The 19,059-nt window shown below is 42.9% G+C and overlaps 1 protein-coding gene and 1 long non-coding RNA gene across 2 annotated transcripts in view; both read left to right on the forward strand.

The window, feature by feature from the left end:
- SNTG2 (syntrophin gamma 2) overlaps nt 1-19,059 on the forward strand; it is a 462,462-nt gene that overhangs the window by 381,937 nt on the left and 61,466 nt on the right. Inside the window, exons 15-16 of the mRNA XM_025203382.1 lie at nt 10,108-10,179; nt 14,611-14,820. Of these exons, the coding sequence (XP_025059167.1) occupies nt 10,108-10,179; nt 14,611-14,820 (282 nt within the window). The remainder of the gene's footprint in view (nt 1-10,107; nt 10,180-14,610; nt 14,821-19,059) is intronic.
- On the forward strand, nt 3,766-7,292 carry LOC102373815. Its single transcript, XR_323755.3, has 3 exons — nt 3,766-3,841; nt 5,840-5,915; nt 7,018-7,292. It is a non-coding gene; the product is annotated as an uncharacterized LOC102373815 (long non-coding RNA).

The following is a 19,059-nucleotide window of genomic DNA, read 5'->3' on the forward strand; positions in this document are numbered from 1 at the left end:
GCCCGAAGACTGGAAGAAGGCCAATGTGGTGCCTATCTTCAAGAAAGGGAGGAAAGTGGATCCGGAAAACTGTAGGCCCATCAGCCTGACTTCTATCCTGGGGAAAATCTTAGAAATTTTTATTAAAGAGGCCATCCTTAATGGACTGGCCAACACCAACATCCTGAGGGATAGCCAGCATGGGTTTGTTGTGGGTAGGTCTTGCTTGACCAATCTCATTTCCTTTTATGACCAGGTGACCTATCACCTGGACAAGAGAGAAGAGATTGATGTCATATATCTTGACTTTAAAAAAAAGCCTTCAATCTGGTATCCCATGATCACCTTTTGGCAAAACTGGCCAACTGTGGCCTTCGATCCACCATGATCCACTGGCTGGGGAATTTGCTCTGTGGTCGGACCCAAAGGGTGATGGTTGACGGAAGTCAATCATCATGGTGCCCTGTGACCAGTGGGGTCCGCCAAGGCTCTGTCTTTGGACCCATATTGTTCAATGTCTTCATTAATGATGTGGACATTGGAGTCAGAAGCAGATTGGCCAAGTTCGCTGATGACACCAAACTTTGGGGCAAAGCATCCACACCTGAAGACAGGAGGGTGATTCAGGCTGACTTGGACAGGCTCAGCAAATGGGCGGGCGAGAACCTAATGGTGTTTAACACTGAAAAATGCAAGGTTTTCCACCTTGGGAGGAAAAACCTGCAGCATCCTTATAGGCTCAGCAGTGCTATGCTGGCTAGTACTATGGAAGAAAGAGACTTGGGGGTCATCATTGACCACAAGATGAACATGAGCCTTCAATGCGATGCTGAGACTAGTAAAGCAACTAAAATGCTGGCTTGCATCCATAGATGCTTCTTAAGCAAATCCCAGGACATCATTCTCCCCTTGTACTCAGCCTTGGTGAGGTTGCAGCTGAAGTACTGCATCCAGTTTTGGGCCCCACAATTCAAAAAGCATGTAGAGAAGCTTGAGAGAGTCCAGAGAAGAGCCATGCGCATGATCAGGGGTCAGGGAAACAGAACTTACGATGACAAGCTGAGAGCTATGGGGCTCTTTACCCTGAAAAGGCGCAGGCTCAGGGTTGATCTGTTAGTCACCTATAAGTTTATCAGGGGGACCATCAGTATCTCAGGGAACATTTGTTCACCAGAGCGCCCCAAGGGATGATGAGGTGAAACGATTATAAACTACTGCAAGACCATTTCAGACTGGACGTAAGGAAGAATTTATTTACTATCTCAGCCCCCAAGGTCTGGAATAGCCTGCCATCAGAGGTGGTTCAAGCACCTACATTTAACACCTTCAAGAGTAAATTGGATGCTTATCTTGCTGGGATCTTTATCTTTGGGCAGGGGGCTGGACTCGATGATCTTCCGAGGTCCCTTCAAGCCCTAATGTCTATGAAATCTATGAAAAGGCAGGATGGGAACACCTTCCCAGCCAAGGTCTGCCCAGTGTAGGTGGGAAAAGCATCCATGGTGGGCTTTTTGGCCCCTTGTAGCTCTAGCTGGGCTGGGATGACCCCAGCCCCCCCACCCCTTCCTTAGACCACTGCCTCCATGAGGGGTGGAATGGGCGCAGAGGGGGATTCAGGGATGGGACCCTCCCACTGCCCCCCTCCCCCCAGCTGACACTGCCATGCATGGAGGGGAAAGCACCCACTGGGGGGCTTTTCACCCTCCCCTCTCACAGCTCAAGTCCATCTGGAATCCTTCAGCTCCGCTCCTTCCCCAGCTGTCACCTCCAAAAGAGGAAGGAGAATGGGACCCCCTCCCCGCAGCCTGGCTCAGGCCCTTCAAGCTGGCACCTGCCTGGTGCAAGGAGAAAGCACCCACCTGTGGCTTTTCATCTCCCTGCAGCTCGAAGCCAGGCTGGGATCATCTTAGCTCTGCCCCCTCCTCGGCCATCTGCCAGTGTAGACTTCAGCTTGTTTAGGCCACCCAAACAGTGAACATCATTTTAATTTGTTACTGATTCAATCTAAGCAGCTTAGAAAAAAATGTAAAGATTGAATCATGTTTGCCTTGGGTTTTTGCACCTCTGTACTTAGCCTTAAAGTACTGGTTAATTTTGACTATCCTTTTAAGAAAAGCCACTTTTGTACTTTCTTTCTCTAGTATCTGTTTCCTCTTATCATTCCCACATAAATAGTTCCTCATTTTGTATATTTCTGTGTGGGTACAAAAGAAAGAGAATGTTTATGGCATGTTTTTACTTAAGTTACTTGGACTAATAAATCACCAGCAACTAGTGCAACACAGTAGGCAATGGGATACCCTCACTACAATCAGTGGTACCATTAGGATTTGGTTAAGGGAGGAGGGGGCATTGATTGTCCTCCTTGTTGGGGTAGAACTCAATAACCTCAGAGGTGGGAGTGGGCCAGGGAGGTTACATGGATTACACCTCTCCAATTAAAAGATCAAACAAAACTTTCTTGGCTACACACATGGCTAAAGTAGCAATACTACACTTATTAAAGTGAATCTCACCATGCTGCAACAATCTTGGATGTATTTAATGAGAGTTCTCAATCAGCTGGCCATGCTGGTGTGAGGCTCCTGGGTTCCCATGTCTGCACTGATCACCTGATGTTTCTTGGGGCACAGGCTAGCAGAGTGACAACTTTGTTGTCCTTTGCTATTTCTTTTATGACTTGGCATAATGTCCCCATTGCTAGGCAGTTGTTAGGCACTGTTGTTACCCTAGTTTATTTTTCTAAGCAGTTCTATTTTTCTAAGTAATATTTACACTATTTATAGTTGCAGCTTCTAGCTTAAGCACCACAATCTTTTATTTCCCAAGCTTGGTTTCTTGTTGTTCCTGGGCCATCTTGACCTGACTTTTTCCCATCTCTTTTTTGGTCTCCTAAGTCTCCAAGTCTAAATGCAGTGCCGGGGTGTGAAGCAGACCAGAGCCCTGCAAGCCCCTGCCATGCCACCGCACTCCACAGCCTCTCTGGCAGCCCCACAGCGCAGTCTCCACTGGGAAGCTGTGATGCACTCCAGCCCATTGGGCACTCACCACTCCAGCTGCTGGGAGGGGGCAGGGCCAGCCCCTGCTGCTCATTCTGTGCTGGGGCAAGCCACTGAGGAGGCTTATTCAGCCCGCATTATTTCCTGTGGCCCAACTGGGCAGACCCTGCGGCCAGCAGCTGAATAAGCCCCTTCCTGCCAGGAGGGGTTTGGTCCAAGCACAGAGGGGCCGCTCGCACTGCAGCCAGGTTTGCCCAGCCTGGCCGCTGCTGCCCTGTGCTCAGAGACAGCTCCCTGCCAGCAAGAGGGAGCTTATTCAGCTACTGTCTCTGAATACAGGGCAGCAGTGGCCAGGCCTGGCATGGGAGTGATGTTTGGAAGGGGTTACACTGCCAAATTGAAGCTTGGATCCATAGGCGACATGCAGAGAGGGTACTGGGCGGGGGACATGTTGGCAATTGGCTGTTCAGAGACCCCTCCCCCCCGGTTGGCTATCAGCCTCTGGGAGATCCCCCTGGTCAGCGATTGGCTGCTGTTGCCCCCCAGACTTCAGATGCACCAGTTGCCCATGCTTGGATCCCTTGTGTCACAGGCACTAAGGTGTCCCTGCTCCTTTAAGAGCAGAGGCAGCTTAGCTAGAGAGCCCTGTAGCTCCACAGCTGCTGGTGCCTTGGCAGCAGGCTAATGAAAGCATTAGTTGGCACCTGCACCCAGTCAGCTGACAGGAAGGAGACAGGGCCCTGGGCATATATAAGCCCCAGGGCTGGCAGGAGCTAGTCCTCTAGCAGCTGTTCAGGGAAAGGAGATCCTGCAGGGGAGAAACTGCTGCTTATATGACTAATGGGGCTCCAGCAGCCCATAAGGTACCCAGGACTGGAAGGCACTCAGTGCTTGAGGAGAAATTTGTCTTTTTAAAGAGGCAGGGTGTGGATTGCATTGTTTCTATTATGTTATAGCCCAGAGGCTTGTTTTTCTGCTGTCTTTTATACTGGTAGACTAGGCTGAGGCTAACTGGGGGGGAAAAGGAAGCCTCATAGAGAGTGCCGCTACAGGGGGTGAAGAGACCCTAGCACCAGGGTTACTGGGGCTAAGGGCTCAGTGACAACAAGAGGCCAAACTAGACTGAGGCCTCACTAAAAGAGACAACATTTAAATCCCATCTGTGAGACATGGGGTGTGGTAAAGGGGCAGTTTTGGAGCCACAGATCTAGCCTATAAAGCTTGGTGTCTCACAAGGCACATACTTAGAGCAGGACACAGCAAGGGGTCTAAGAATGCACTGGGTTTAGTGGGGTCCATCAGGATCATGACTGCGTAGCAATTTGAGGGCAGCCTCCCTATCTATTGCCTTAACCAATAAGACGTGGCAGATGAGACTAGAAGGCGCCCGCAGGGCCAAGCTGATACAGTCAAGGAGCGCTAGAGGCATCAAGGCCAGCCCTGGGGACCCTGCACTGTGACACCTTGGCTTAGATTTTTAATTCTAGAAAACTAAAGGTAGATGCACTGAAATAAGTGGCCTGTTTTGTTTTGGGGTTTTTTTTTTTAAGTGCTGAGCACCAAGCAACCCAAATGAGTCAGAAGAACCTGTTGAACAGTCAACACTTTTGAAACTTGGGTTACTTATTTCAGTGCTTCATTATGGACTTGGAATTCTATCTTGTATTCCTGTTCTTAAACCTTGGCCCTCTTATATTATATCTCTGTCCATGGGTGCTGAGAACACCTTCTTACCTCAATTTAGCGAGTATGTTATTTACCTGCCTCTTCTAAATTGTTAATAAAACTAGTCAAAAACTTATGCATGCTTGCACGCACACACCAGACTTTGAACTTATATATTCAGCTTGCTAGAGAATTGTTTATATACCAGAAACATTCATCAATGGACATCTTTATACCAGTGTTTAGTGTATATAACTAATACATTTAAAATAACTCTGGTTGTATATAACAATATTAAACAAAAGAAGACTTAACACACATGGTTAAATACCACCATCTTCAATTTGACACTTGGAGTATTTCTATTACCTTTTCTGTAGTCTTTCATCCAATTCTGAATTTGCATGACTGACAGTATTCAAGTCCAAACCTGAAAGAAGCCATTCTGACTGTATGTTTTTGTGACACTTTCTTAAGTACACTACTAAAATATAATATTTGCTACTTTCCATTAATTTTAGTAAACTGCAAAATTTCTGTAACATAAGAATTATCCAGGAAGGTAAAGGGAATAAGAGAATACTTTAATGCCCTAATTATTCCAAATACAGTACAACTATTTACTAACTACACAATAATGAAATGCATATTTATAGGTTACTAACTTTCCCTAAACAATTAAGCTTGCTCTAGCAGAGCTGCATGGGGGCTACAGGCAGCCTGGGACAGCAGCAGAGGAAGCAGACAGATGGGGTCGCTGTGGCCATGCCCCTTTTTTTGTGGCTTGACCAGCACTGTGCACACTGCTAGGGAGTACCCCACCTTCTTGGGATGTTTGCCTACCGTTATCTGATAGTATTAAGGTCGAATTCCATCCCAGAGAAGGAAGCCAGCTTTGCCGTATGGGCTGTCTTTTTACCAGTCCAAAAATAATCAGCTATGGCCTGGAGCGAGGCCTCTGGGGCCTGTAACAGGGGGTCCTCTGACCCCTGCCTCTGGATTGATTAAATGCTCCTGCTGTTAATTCTTCACAGACAGGAGCTAAACAGAGTACTTTCTCAGTCAGCTTCCAGGAATTGCCCATAATCCATCAGTCACAAAAATAAAGAAATACAGGCAGGTGCGCCCCTCACCCCCTGCCACCACCTCTCTCCAGTGTAGGGTTCCTCCCTTCACCACTTCCTTTGTCCTTTCAGGTCCTCCTCTGCTTATTCCCAGCCTATCAGCATTGGTTGCTGGTCTCCAGCCGTGACGTGTCTGCCCAGTATTAAGGTGAATTGCCTGTGGTGAGCTGAGGTTAGGTGCTTTTGACCTGAGGGTATGAATCATTCAGGATGTCCTGTCCCTGCTTCAGTGGTCCTGAATAGGGCCTTTCCCTCTAAGGAACTCTGGTGGGCAGTGCATCAGCCAGGACAGCTGTGGTCTGACCCTTAAAGGGGCCAGACCACAGCTGTCCTGGCTGATGCACTGTACCGGGCATCCCTGTCACCCATCCCTTCACTTCTGGGCCTGCCTGTACCCCTGCCTGGGAAAACTTGTGCGGTAAGGGGAGTGGGGTGAGGGGATTATCCCCTTCATGCCCCTAGACCTACTTTGGGGCTTCCTGGGAGTACTGTGCTGGCACCAGCTCTCCTGCTGTCCTGCTCTAGCTGCCACTGTGGCTCCTCCCATTGCTAGTGAGGCAGCTTCGTTCCTGGGAGCTGTGGTGAAGGGAGCAAGTGGAGATTTCCACACACCCCCTTCCCCCCAACCATCATTCCCCTTTCTGCACCTGATCCTGATCTGGTGAGGAACACCTTGGAAGACAAGGCAAGGAGGAGGAACCCACATGCTGCCACCACTGCTGCTGTGCCAAGCTGAGCCCAGTCCCTGTACAGCCCAGCTGGAGGAGTACAGGAGCTTCCCTTGTCCCTGGGATGTGGGGGAGAGCAGTGACACTGGCAGGTGGGATAAGGGAGGGGAAGTGGAAAGGGAGGGGAAGAGACATGCCTCTGAGCATGGAGGGGAAGGGAAGTGGGTAAAATTCTTACTTGCTTTGGGGACTAAACTCCCCAGCTTCTGCTCCTACCATGTGGTCAAAAACTGGTTGTGGCTACACCACTGAACATCTAGATTCACCCCTCCTACTATCACTGATTTTAGCATAACAGTGACCTAGAGATTACATTTAATTTAGAAATACTTTGATAATTATGAGGAGATAGCAATAAGTAATGTCATCTGGCTCTTTTGGATTACAACACCTTTGTATTGTGTTTGTTTCACTGCCTCAACCTTCATAATGTTATTGGTATTCTCATGATGCCCTTGCACACTGCAATTTTTCAGAGTACTCCAGTATATAATCTTAAGTATTCTTGTTTTCTTTTGACAGACAAAAAAAAAGTTCTCACTTATGTAAGTGGTGTTTGTGGTATATATTGGGCCCAGTATCTCAGTTTCAAAGTCATGGAACGTTGTCAGCGTGAAAGAGAACCTAAGGGTAAAGGGGAGTGAACTTAAAGATGGAGAGTGAAGATTTGGCAAGAGAGAAAAAAGTTTAATCTTGAAGAACCAAACCAAGACATGATCAAATGCAGTTACTGCCAGGAAGGACAGCAGCTTCATTATTAAGTGCAAGCACACAAATAAAAATGTTTTTGCTTCTTTGCCCATCTGATCACAATTCCTGCCTGAGCATGTTCAAATGAGCCATTAGAAATTAAATAATTTAGATTAACTTTTAAAACAATTGAAAACCATACCAGTTCAAGGTTGTACAAGTGTGTGTCCACCTGGCAGCTGCCTGCTTTACAAACGAATTACACTGTTGAGGGTACCTAGAAAAGGGGCTGGGGACCCCACATCCCACCATGTTTTGCAGGCTCTTCAGCCTGCCAGGAGACAGGTGGCAGTACACAGAGCTGCATTGACTGGCTGCAACGCAAGGCAGCTACACCCTCACTCCTAACAACACCCCTTCCCTCCTAGCCTGCCAGCTCTCAGGCTGTTAAACAGCAGACCCATAGGGGTCTGCAGTCTTTTGAAGCTGGGGCTCTGACCTTGGAGTGGGGGTTCTTTCACCACAGTGATCCTGGAGTTCTAGCCACAGGAAGCCCCAGTTTCACCAGCGCTCTGGGCTCTCAACCTCTGCCCAGGAGATAATCATGCAGCATGGGGCTGAAGTTATGGGGCTCTGAAGTGCTACAAGGGAAGGGGTAGATTTCCCCCTGTGGCACTTTAAAGCCCTGTGCTTGCAGTCCCATACTTGGGGCTGCAGGTACCAGCTTTGATGTGCCCATGGAGTGCTGGCATGTCTGGGGGGTGGGATGTTGTGGGTGGCTTTCTCCTGCCTGCTCGTGGTCAGGCGCGGAGGTGTTTAACAGATGGCAGCCCAGCCCCAGGTTTTAACAGGTTTTCCCAGGTGCAGATAGAGGAACCTGGGTGCAGACAGAAGAACAGCTCCACATTGTAAGTCATGGTGCTTTGCAGGAGACTGCAGCCAGTCTCCCCTAGCAACTCCCCTCCTCCCTCCCAGCCCCAGTGCTGTTTTCAGAATGGGAGGTGGGGAATGGAGCAAAGGGAGCTCTTTCTGGGGGTTCCCCAGCTGGTGCTGGAGAGTGGGGTGAGTGGGTTAGAGCCCTCCCACCTTCAGGGTGGAGAGGGAGCTTCAATCCACCTGCTCCACCCTCCAGCACTGGCTGAAAAAACCGAGACCAAGCTCCCTCCATTCCCTTTCCTTTCTCCCATTGTGAAAACAGCACCAGGGCTGGGAGATAGTTCAGACACAAGTTACTGCAGTCACACCCACATGCAATGAGGGTTCAGATTTTTGTGGGATCAGGCCCTTTTAAAGTGCTCTGTAGCCTGCAAACTTCTGTTTGGTCATGGCTATAGTGCACTTTCAGGGTCCAGATCAGGCAAAAATTGTCACTTCTTTCTGCACCTTTGGAATCAACCCATCTAGGGTTAAGCTGATCTAAATTCCAATCTGTACAGACATTCAGAGAGGTTAAATCAGGCAAAAAAGAAATGCCCAGCCTGATCTAATTTAGTTCAGAGCACACCCCAAGAACTAGGAAAGGCCAGTTGCTTTCCCCAACCCCAAGGCTGCAATTTTTACACCCCACCTCACCCTAACCAGGCTATTTTTAGACCTGCTAACTCCTCACCCCTCATGCCTAAAGACACAACCACCCCCAAAGACCCACTAACCACCCTCCCCAAAGTATAACTGGTTTCTATGTGCACTCCAAATGTACAGAAGGTGAAGCTAAACTGCAACTCACCTCCTGAATTAAATTAGGATAGTTCAGCGTCACCCCTGAGTGAACATATTAAATGGTTGCACCAGATTTAGCCCCACTGTGCTAAGTCTACTCTCCTCACCGCTTACAACATTGTGAATGTTTTGTCTGTCCATGCCTCTAATTCAGCAAGTTACCCAAAACCATGGCCCTGCCTATTATAAAATGAGGCAGCATGTGAGATTAGATTATAACTATTAAGCAAGTACCTTGATGACAGTACACAGTTCCTTGACTTAAGGCACTGTAAATATGTGCGCCTTAAGGCAGGTGTGTCAAATTCATCTGGCCCTATGGGCTGGAGGAGGATCTCTGGGCCAGATCCAGCTAAGCTGGAGCCAGTGGCTAAAGCCAGTCCAGTGGGGCACTGCATGCAAGCAGTCAATGTGTCAGCCTCAACTGGGACTTGTGCCACAGGTAGCACATGGGCTGGACCTGATGCCACAAGCACCACCTATGGCCCATGGAACTGGCACCCCCACATGACTGGCCCTGAGCCAGTTCATGGCACGTGCTACAGGCAGCACAAACCATGAAGCAAGTATGCCTGCCTGCACATGGTGCCCCACTGAACCAAACCAGCTCACTGGCTCCAGCACAGTCAGATCCAGCCCATTCAATGCCCCAATGGACAGCCCTGTGCACCAGTTGCAGTGCACATGGATAGCCTGGGGCCTGAGCCTAAGTGGCCCCAGAGCCAGTGCACAGGGTTGGTCTGGTGTGGGTGCTGCATGCGGGTGCTGCATGCAGCTCCTGCCCCACAATGACCTGTGCCACAAGCAATGCCTGAATCAAGCCTCTGTGCCATACTGGCTCCCGAGGCTGCAGGCCATATGTTTGACACCTCTTGCCTTAGGGCACTGTAAATTCAAAGTAACTGATTTTACTAAAGAGATGATTAAGCAGTTTCCTTTGTGCAAAAGTGGTTTTAGAGGAATGCAATAAAATGTAATATATTTTAGCTTCAATAAGAATTCAGTGAATGCCTCATTAAGAGACATATACCAGATGTAATAGATCACATATTACATCTGATACCTGATATTACAGTAATACACAAATTGTAACTGGCTGGGGTTTTCATTTACGTGTGTAAAAGGACAACCATCAATGACATTTCTTTAGGTGTTCTGAATCTTTACAATAATATGTCCCTTTAAACTTTTTTGGTATTGCAGGTGAGCACACTAGACTGGGTACGAGCTGAAAAAATCTATAACCTCTGTGAGGTTCTGTTTAAAGTTCACAAGGTAAGTTCCCTCAGAATGACTGATTGCATTATTTAACCAAGATAGTTTATAGTTTCCTAACATGAAACAACTTTTAATTATAATTAAGTTTAATCTGAGTTATCAAGATCCAATCCACAGTCTAATGTTATAAAACCTGTTTGTAAGCAGTGACTATTACAGTTACCTATTTAAATATCATTCATTGTGGAAGTTGGATTGGTTTCTAAAAAAAGTCTAAACTATTTCTAAATTGCAGCAGTATTCATTCACATTTTAATGACTGGATGTACTGAAGCAAACTACAGTCTGTAATAAAGCCCATATCTTACAAAGTTTTTTAGGTAGCAAAACCATTTTAGGGAGGTCCAACAACCCATACAGACACCCTCCAGCCAATTGGGTAAGTATGGTTGGCAAAATCTTGCCAACTTTGACTCTATTGCCAATCTCACTGCCATTCTTAAGGGGAGGGAATAGGACTCATACTTCTGCCCTTGCCTCTGTGGGTGGAGTGGAGAAGATCTCCTTCACTGTCACTCCAAAAAACAGGCTGGCTGAAAATGTGGAGGTGGGCCATCACAGATTAGTAAGAGCTACTAGAGCACAGCCATGTTAGGATGTGTGATTATCTGATGCTGTCTCCATCAGAGAACTTGCAAAATCTAACTAGAACTGTTAATGGAACAGAGCATAAAATGTGTCTCAAGTTATTGATTCTATCCCTTGATCCTATTCTAAAGCAGTAGTGAGACTAAAAAATGGATAACAATGATGTAGATATGCAGGAAGCCTTTTAAAAGAGATGTGGGTGTGTTTTTTTTCTCATCAGAATATTACCACTTGCTAATTTTATACTCTGTCCTTCCTTTCATATCCTGGCAAGGTTAATTTCAAGGACAACCATCTTGAAAGCAAATTCCATGGTTATATTTTCATTAACAAAAACAAGTAGGAAATAAGCTACCCAAGATTCAACTGTAATGTTCTTGACATTTTAATAAATGAATGCTTAATTGTCAGTCTTGGCGAATACATTAACTAAAACACAAAAGCCCAAATGCAGCACTTTAAACCTCTTTTCTGTTGACACTTTAGTATAAATGATAATGAAGAAAACTTAGCAAATCAATTAAGATGGGGGAAAATTTAGTATCTGGATCAGTCTAAAGTTTCTGTTACAGTCTAAGGTTGAGTCAGCCTTATGGCAATATGGAAACTGCAGTGTGAGTAAAGGTGTATTCAGAGGCCAAATTAGGACCAACAACAATGCTGTTAGGATAAGTAAAATATAAGTTAGTACCTAGTTTTTAAAACCTAGATATATTTTCTCATCTAACCACAGATATTACGTTACAAAAGTTAAAATGCACTTATAGAGATTATAGTTCCAAACAGTAAGGGTGTTTTGACAATTATTTGTGTGTATGTTAGTGTTTGCATTGCTTACATGGTGATTGCATACACACAATTAATGTATATCACTTATGTGGTAGTAACAACCATATAAATAAAGCTTTCTATTATTTTCTTATTAGATTTATATCCCAGTGTATCCCAAAGGCTCAAAGATGCTTACAGTAAACAACCCACAGACAGGATTCCCCAAACAACTCCCCAGAACCCCAAAACTCCTGCTCCTTCCTACCCCTCAAATGCTGCCTCCCTGCCCAAAGCCCCACAAAATAAAACCCTCCCACCAGTCCTGACCATGTCTCTGAACCACCACTCACATTCGATTACAAAAAACTCTTTTTCACTCCATCCCCTGCTTGCTGACTATGCAGTCCCACAGCCTTGCCTCAGTCACAAGGGAGATCCTTCACCCTCCCCAAATATCCCTTCCAATCTTGCACCTTATCTCCTACAGAGGGGCTGCAGGATGCTGCACTGCTTCTCCAAAATAATTCTAACTCTCCCTCTCCCTCACAACATATGCAACACCGAATTGTAAAGACCCCTAAGAAAGGAACAAAAGAAAGGTCTTTAGTCCCTGCCAAAGGGCAACACCCAAGAGTGCCCTTAATTGGTGCCCCAGGGCAGTGTCCATCCATGGAAGCCTGCTGGTTTTGTAAGGCCTGCAGACCAGCAGGGTTCTTCTGCCTCCTTTTAGTGGCCATGCTGTTGTTCCTAGGACTATCCAGTCTCAAATTGTCCATCCTGATCCACATCTCCAACTATTGGAACTAGTGTCTTCTCCACAGTACTTACCTGGAGTCCAGGAGAGTGGAGCAATGGGAATTATAGTCTTTTATTTCCAACTAATGTCAGAATATAGCAAATAGGACTCTATTTACAAATTATTTTATGTTCTTTCCAGCTTTGCCCCCATGTCAAACAAAAATAAACTGAAGATGGGTCTTGAATAATAAGGAAGTCTAGAATGCTAATATGATTTCAAATTAGTAAAACAGATTTTTTTTAAATATTTGACATTTAGTTATAGAAGCGTCATATATTTTGTAAACTATAGCTGGACATTAGGAGTAATTGTGTAATCTAGTTTTGCTTTTCTCTGGATGCATATTAATTAATAATCAAATGAAGATCACAGTAAGGTTTTTATTAAGTGTTATTTAAGTTCACTAAAAAGATTAGTATATGAATCTCTTCCTTGATAAAAATAAATAAAAAGAAAATAAGATTCCCTTTCTATTACTCATTCACTGAATGATGGCAGGGATCTCTTTTCACTCCATGAAGTTGCAGAGTACTCTTGTTAGATGTTGGGGAATCTCTGAACGGCTTTATTGCCATTCCCAGGCTTAATTCACAAAGTAGATGGCAAACTCTGGCATTCCCAGCATGTTAGCACAATGTAAACCAAATATAATTGAACAAAAGTTCTTAATAAGCAGTGAAACATCCCTCCTGCTACTGCCTGAGTACATGGACTCACATGTTTGGACTTAAAGTGAAAAGCTAAATAAATAAAACCATTTGGGCATGCTTCCAAAAACAAACAAAAAACCCCCAATCTTTTAAACCAGAATGCATTGCCTGAAATGGATGCTCTTTAAAAAAAAAAAAGTGCATCTTTTCCAAAAACATTTTCATTTGTGTAGGGTTTTTTTTTGTTGTGTATAGACTTTTTAAGTTTTAAAACAGGTAGTGGATAACATTTCTGTAACAGAAAAATTGAAACAATCAGTGCCTTGATTAAGCAGGAACCTAAAAAGGGGAAAGTAATTAGTTGGATTTATTCCTAGTAAACTCCACTGACTTTAACTGGCTTATACCATATAGATATGTTCAAATCTCTTAGGTGAAAGGATGCTTTTATAAAGACATCTGTCCATCATATTGCATATAGCGTACAACTAATGTTTATTTTAAGCTAATAAATGAAATATTTTAATTTAAAAAAACTTGTCCAGTTTTCAGTTATACAGTATTGCCAATTCTCATGATTTTTGTCATTGTTCTTAAGGTCTACACTTCAGGAATATGAACAACTGAGCTCTGTCTTTTATCTATATTTATATATAGATAAAAGAAAGAGCTAAGTTTTGCACATTCCCAAAGTGTACACTTTAAGAACACCAAAAAATCATGAGGTGGCAACACTGGTTATATGAATTCAGATATTTATATCAAAGCTTTTGTATCAAACATGAAATAAAATACTCACAAGTTGTCTTTTCAGTTATTTAGAAAAGTAACTCATATGTGTCCCTATAAAATAAAATATGTAGATATGTAAGTACCCTTCCAAGTAGGTGCCTAGAGAAAAGGTGAAAATGATCAACATGTATTTATTTTTCTCCTTTATTCACAGTTCTACAGCTAATAAGTACTGTACTTCTCTCTCTCTGCAGCTTGAAGGCTGAGAACTTTGGTTCATTAGCTGGATGTTTGTAGCCCTTCTTGAGGAATTCCTTTTACCATTTCTTGGCTTCTAAAAAAACTCAGTTATGGTAACCAGTCTTATGAAGATGGATAAGGGCTTTATGAAGCTCTGATCTAATACTGTACTCTTTAACTTAATGATACCATCTCAGAATTGCTTTAAAATGCCACAAGCCCTTCAGGATGTTTTAGGTCACTGTCCCTAACGAGTTCCTTGCCCTTGTCCTCATGCCTTCTCAGTAGAAATTGTATTTCTCATATTTAATATCTGGGGTTACATTGCTTGCCAGTGTTTTTGAAAATTACAGAAATACCTGGATTGGATTAAATGATAAAATGAGGAAGTCTGCTATCAGTAGCCTGGACAAATACTAAATGATTCTCATACTGTGGCTCTGAGATGGATAAGTATTATCACATCAGTTTTAGGGATGGGTTAATTAAGATACAGAGAGGCTCAAGTTGACAATAATTCAATCTCAGGGCTAAGAACAAAGCCCATATTTCCTGTTCCTGAGTTACTTGCTCAAACTAGAAGACAACAATGCTTAATCATATATTTGTTAGTAGTTGAAAAATCACATACTAAAATTTGTCTTTCAGCTCTGGCTTGCTGATGATTGCTGGCTGCAAGCAAAGTTATATTTAGGTATTCATCAAGACTATGATCTTGAAGACCCGAGACCATACTGTTTCAGTGTCATGGTTGGACATGGCAAGAATCATTATTTCAATGTAGAGCTGGCCAATGAGTTGGCAGCATGGGAGAAATCATTTCAGAGGTCAATTTTCTTGGAAGTTCAAAGAACAGGGGTAAGTAATATATGATTTAAATACTGCATCTATTTAATTGTTTTTAATTAATTTTAAATGTCTTTAGATTTTTAATACTCTTATGGAAATTATTGTTCAAAGTGTCTATGGAAATCAATGTCTAAATCCTATGATATAGAGGAATCCATCATCATGTAAACGTTGATTAGTCTATAAGTTCATACTCTATCTCATATGAAAAATAGTTTTTATATGAACACCTAATTATTATAACAGTTACCTTAATAATAATAAATGAAAAATAAATACATTTTCTTATTGAAATCAGAAAAATGAACCTGGTTGTTAGCCTTCTAAAAGGTTAATCTTCCATTAAAAAAGGACTGAGTGTTCACATTCGGTAAGGGGTTTAGTAGAGGTGATATGGCATGTTATCTTGCATAACATTTAGGCCTCAGTGCCAAACAGTAATTAAGGCAGACAAGGTTATTTGGGTAAAAGTGATATCTTTTATCAGACTAACAAAATTGTTGGAAAAAAGTTCTTTGCAAGCTTTCAGGCACAAACACCCTTCTTCAGGCATAAGGAGAGTCTGCTGCTGCCATGTGTTCTCCATGGTGGAATAGAAACCAATATGCAAAATGCAGGTCTGTAAAAATACAAATGAGTGGCAGTGAGGATCAGAGGGAATGGGAGACAATAGGTGTGAGACAGGTGGGGGAGGTGGGGGAAGAGGGTAATGTTGAACTGGTGGTAGAATGTAGCCGGTAAAATGCAGACAGGTTAGCTGGGATTATCAGATGGCAGACTGGATTTATGGCACATTATAACCTATGTCCTAGATGATTTTTTGTATCTAATTGATTTATGAAGTGAAGGCCATAGGCTCATTTACAAAAGGTGACTAAAAAGAGTAGAAGATCAATGTTTATCTATAATCCTACCTCTCTCCTGTTTTAAGTGACTCCCTGCAGCCCCCACATTACCTATTTCTCTTAATACAGAATCACCATGTGAAACTTCTACTTAGACTTATATGTCATAGCACCAGAGAAGGAGGAGGCCACATTTTTGCCCAAGTTCCTAGTGTTTAGAATACTTGTACAGGAAGAAAGAGAACTGAGTTTTAGGTTCCTTCACATAAGGGAGATTCAAACATCTTCTTCCCAGGAAAGTGGCCTTACCACTAAGCTGTCACTTTAGAGTAGGCTAAGAACACTCTCTGTCCTGCTTGGGTCTCTAGACAACCAAGTGAACAGGATTTATGAGCTCAGGAGATGAGCAAGCCATTAGCTCAGGTTCCTGCCCTTAGATGATTGATGCATATTGCACTAAAAGGTTATTGGGAAAGAATACATAAACAGCGTCAGTAGCACAGCCTAGAACCAAAGGCCTACTCTTCAGGATACTGCCCTTCGTACTATGATACAGAGCCACATTACTTTTTATTTGGTCTTCTTCAGGCTGCATGAATCTTGTGCTCCTGACTGCCCAGTGGCATTGTTTCAGCAGGGGGTCTTTGGCACTCATACCTAAATTTTCTGCAAGACAGTGTACCACATCATTCAACTAGACCTATGCAGAATATATTTGGGGCATCAGGCCCCTCAAAGACCTGTAGGAGCAGGGATGACTACTTTGTGAATCCCAAAGAGTTTTAAGAAGATTGAGATACTAACAGAAATCTCTCATTCAAAATGCCAAATAATTCGTACTGCCATGGTTACTATGGTTTTCAACACTATGGTCCATTTTTGCCTATGGACTTACACTTAACATTTGCCTAAACACCTAGGCAAGCTTATGCTAGATCACATGTTAGGGAGAAGACACTTTGGGCATCTTGACACATACTCCAGGGTGGGGGTGGAGCATTTTAATTGGAGTGGCTCCTGATCTTGGGAAGCACTCTAATTAAAACGCCCGCAGCATCTCATGCATTCAGTATTCCATGCTTCAAAATGGTGATGGGACACTTTAACAAAAGCTTGTTTAACTAGCTTTAGTTAAAGTGCCCCCACCACCATTTTGAAATGTGGGGACACTGAATACACATGACGCCAAGGCTGCTGTCGCATTCTAATTAAAACGCGTCAGAGCAGGCTTCAGGTATTTGTATAGGTGCCCCTTAATTCCAACTAAAAGGTTGCTACACCACCTAAATCCCCTTTTTAGGCTGGGTTTTAATTAATTTACAAGATTCTTGATTTTTAAAATTGAGATACCAGATTGCATTTTGTTCTCATATTATGTATAGGTAATTGTAAATGAAATGTGACTCAGTTGATTTGAAACGGTTCAGCCAGTGTAAAATTGTTGCAAGATTAATTTAAAAGGTGCTGTGCTGAATGAGTAGTTTTTAGGTTATCACTGGTTTATGACCCATCTCAACCCACTTCTTTCCTTAGCTGTGACAATGCAATTTCTGTTCACTTGAATGGTAATTATCTTGGTGGTTTTGAAGACATGATTGGATGTATGGTTTTGGATGTAAGACTAACATCTTATTAAAAGAATGCTATTGTAATAAACAAACAGTAAAGTAATTGGTCATACCTAGAGGCCATATTCCAAGGTGCACAATACAAGCGTCTAGCTACCATACAGACTCCTTCACCACTCCAAGACCCTAGAGCTTCCAGAAGACTAGTTCAGCCCTAAATGCAATTTAGCAGAGCCTTGATGCTAATCTAATAAATGCTAGTTTGCAATGGCCACAGGTTTTTATCCCAGGTAGGAGCTGTAGAGTACATTCGCACTTCCTTAAGCCTCTAGTCCGTCAGCATACACTATGTCTGATGGACAAGAAGCCAAGGAGCGGTTATAGAGTAAATTATACTGGGCTTCTGCTACTTAAGGCATAGGATCCCCCTATGCCAGGAAAATCTCCAGGCACTCGAGACAGTTTTAGTCTCGTTTGGACCCCTCAAGTAGAACAATGGTAACAGAAATGTTGAAGATGCATGGTCCCTACACTCTATAGGGAAATATTATTCTTTAGATAAGTTTATTTAAATAAAAATAATGTCAGTAATTCTGAGGTATTTCCTTTCCTGAGATGGACTAATTTGTTAAGGATATTTTTTTTCTCCAAGCAATCTTTGAAAAAAAGTTATACGCATTATAGATTTTTTTACTGTATAAACAATGGCATAAAATTTTCAAATTTCTTGCTGCCACAAGCTCAGTAATATTTTTTGGTCATTTTTTTTAGTTTTGGCTGCTAATTTTAAGTTAACTTCTGTGAGTTAATGTTGAACATCTGTTAGCATGTCTTTTAGCCAAATAAGTGCATGAAGATAAAAAGTTATCAAGTGACATACCTTATATGACATATTATATGACATCTTAAACTGCTGAGGGGGGTGGTTCAAAATGGGAAAAAAATTATAATGGTTGCAGTGGAGAGTCAGGTTCATACAGAAGAGGCTGTTTTAAAATAGAGGAAAGGGAAACCAGCTTTCAGCAGATTTCTATTGTGTTTTATATTGAGGATTCACCATCCAGCAGATGGCTGACCCCAGAAACAGGAAGGGCTTACAAAAAATTCTAGGTAGGTACATCTTTGAAGTAAAACCAATATATTTATTTATTCCAATAAATATGTGTTTCTATATTTCTGGGCATTGATTTCTTCCTTAAAAATTCTCAAAAGCTGGTTTGAAAACTGATTAGGATTCTGAGAGATACTAAGACTGTTCTCTGTGTATACTGGGCACATCTAGAGTAATCCCCCCATGTAAATTAAAGAAATAATAATTGGTTCCCTGACCAGCCACATAATTATCCTGTTTATTAGTAACATAAATAGCGTTCAGAGTAATTAGGGTGAAGACTAGCCAAGAGGAATTTGCTCTGTACCTAATTTAAAAACAGATAAATTGCTGAAGTGCTTATTGTTGAATCTCAAAATCTCATGCCCTTCTACAAAACTTTCTACAGGACTTTCTATGTTAAGAAGCAGTTATTCACTTCTTATATTTTTGTGCAACTATCTTTCTCAATTAAGTTCATCAAACTTCTAACCAAAAATATTGAAATAATAACAATCCTTCTCCCAGTCCTAGTTCAAGCCAATCAGAAGCCTCCAGCATGACCATCCAATTAGAACCCTGATGGCAAGACCCAGGATTTGGTTTTATCCATCCCTCACTTATTTCCTTGCTCCTAGATATATACACTGCTTTAAACTACTGTTTTTTGTCTGAGATTAGGACACCCTGGGTTCCTTTGCAGCAATGAGAAACATGCAGGTTTTTCTGACTCCACACATTCCTG

Source organism: Alligator sinensis, unplaced genomic scaffold, assembly GCF_000455745.1.
Source record: "Alligator sinensis unplaced genomic scaffold, ASM45574v1 scaffold832_1, whole genome shotgun sequence".
Lineage (NCBI taxonomy): Eukaryota > Metazoa > Chordata > Crocodylia > Alligatoridae > Alligator > Alligator sinensis.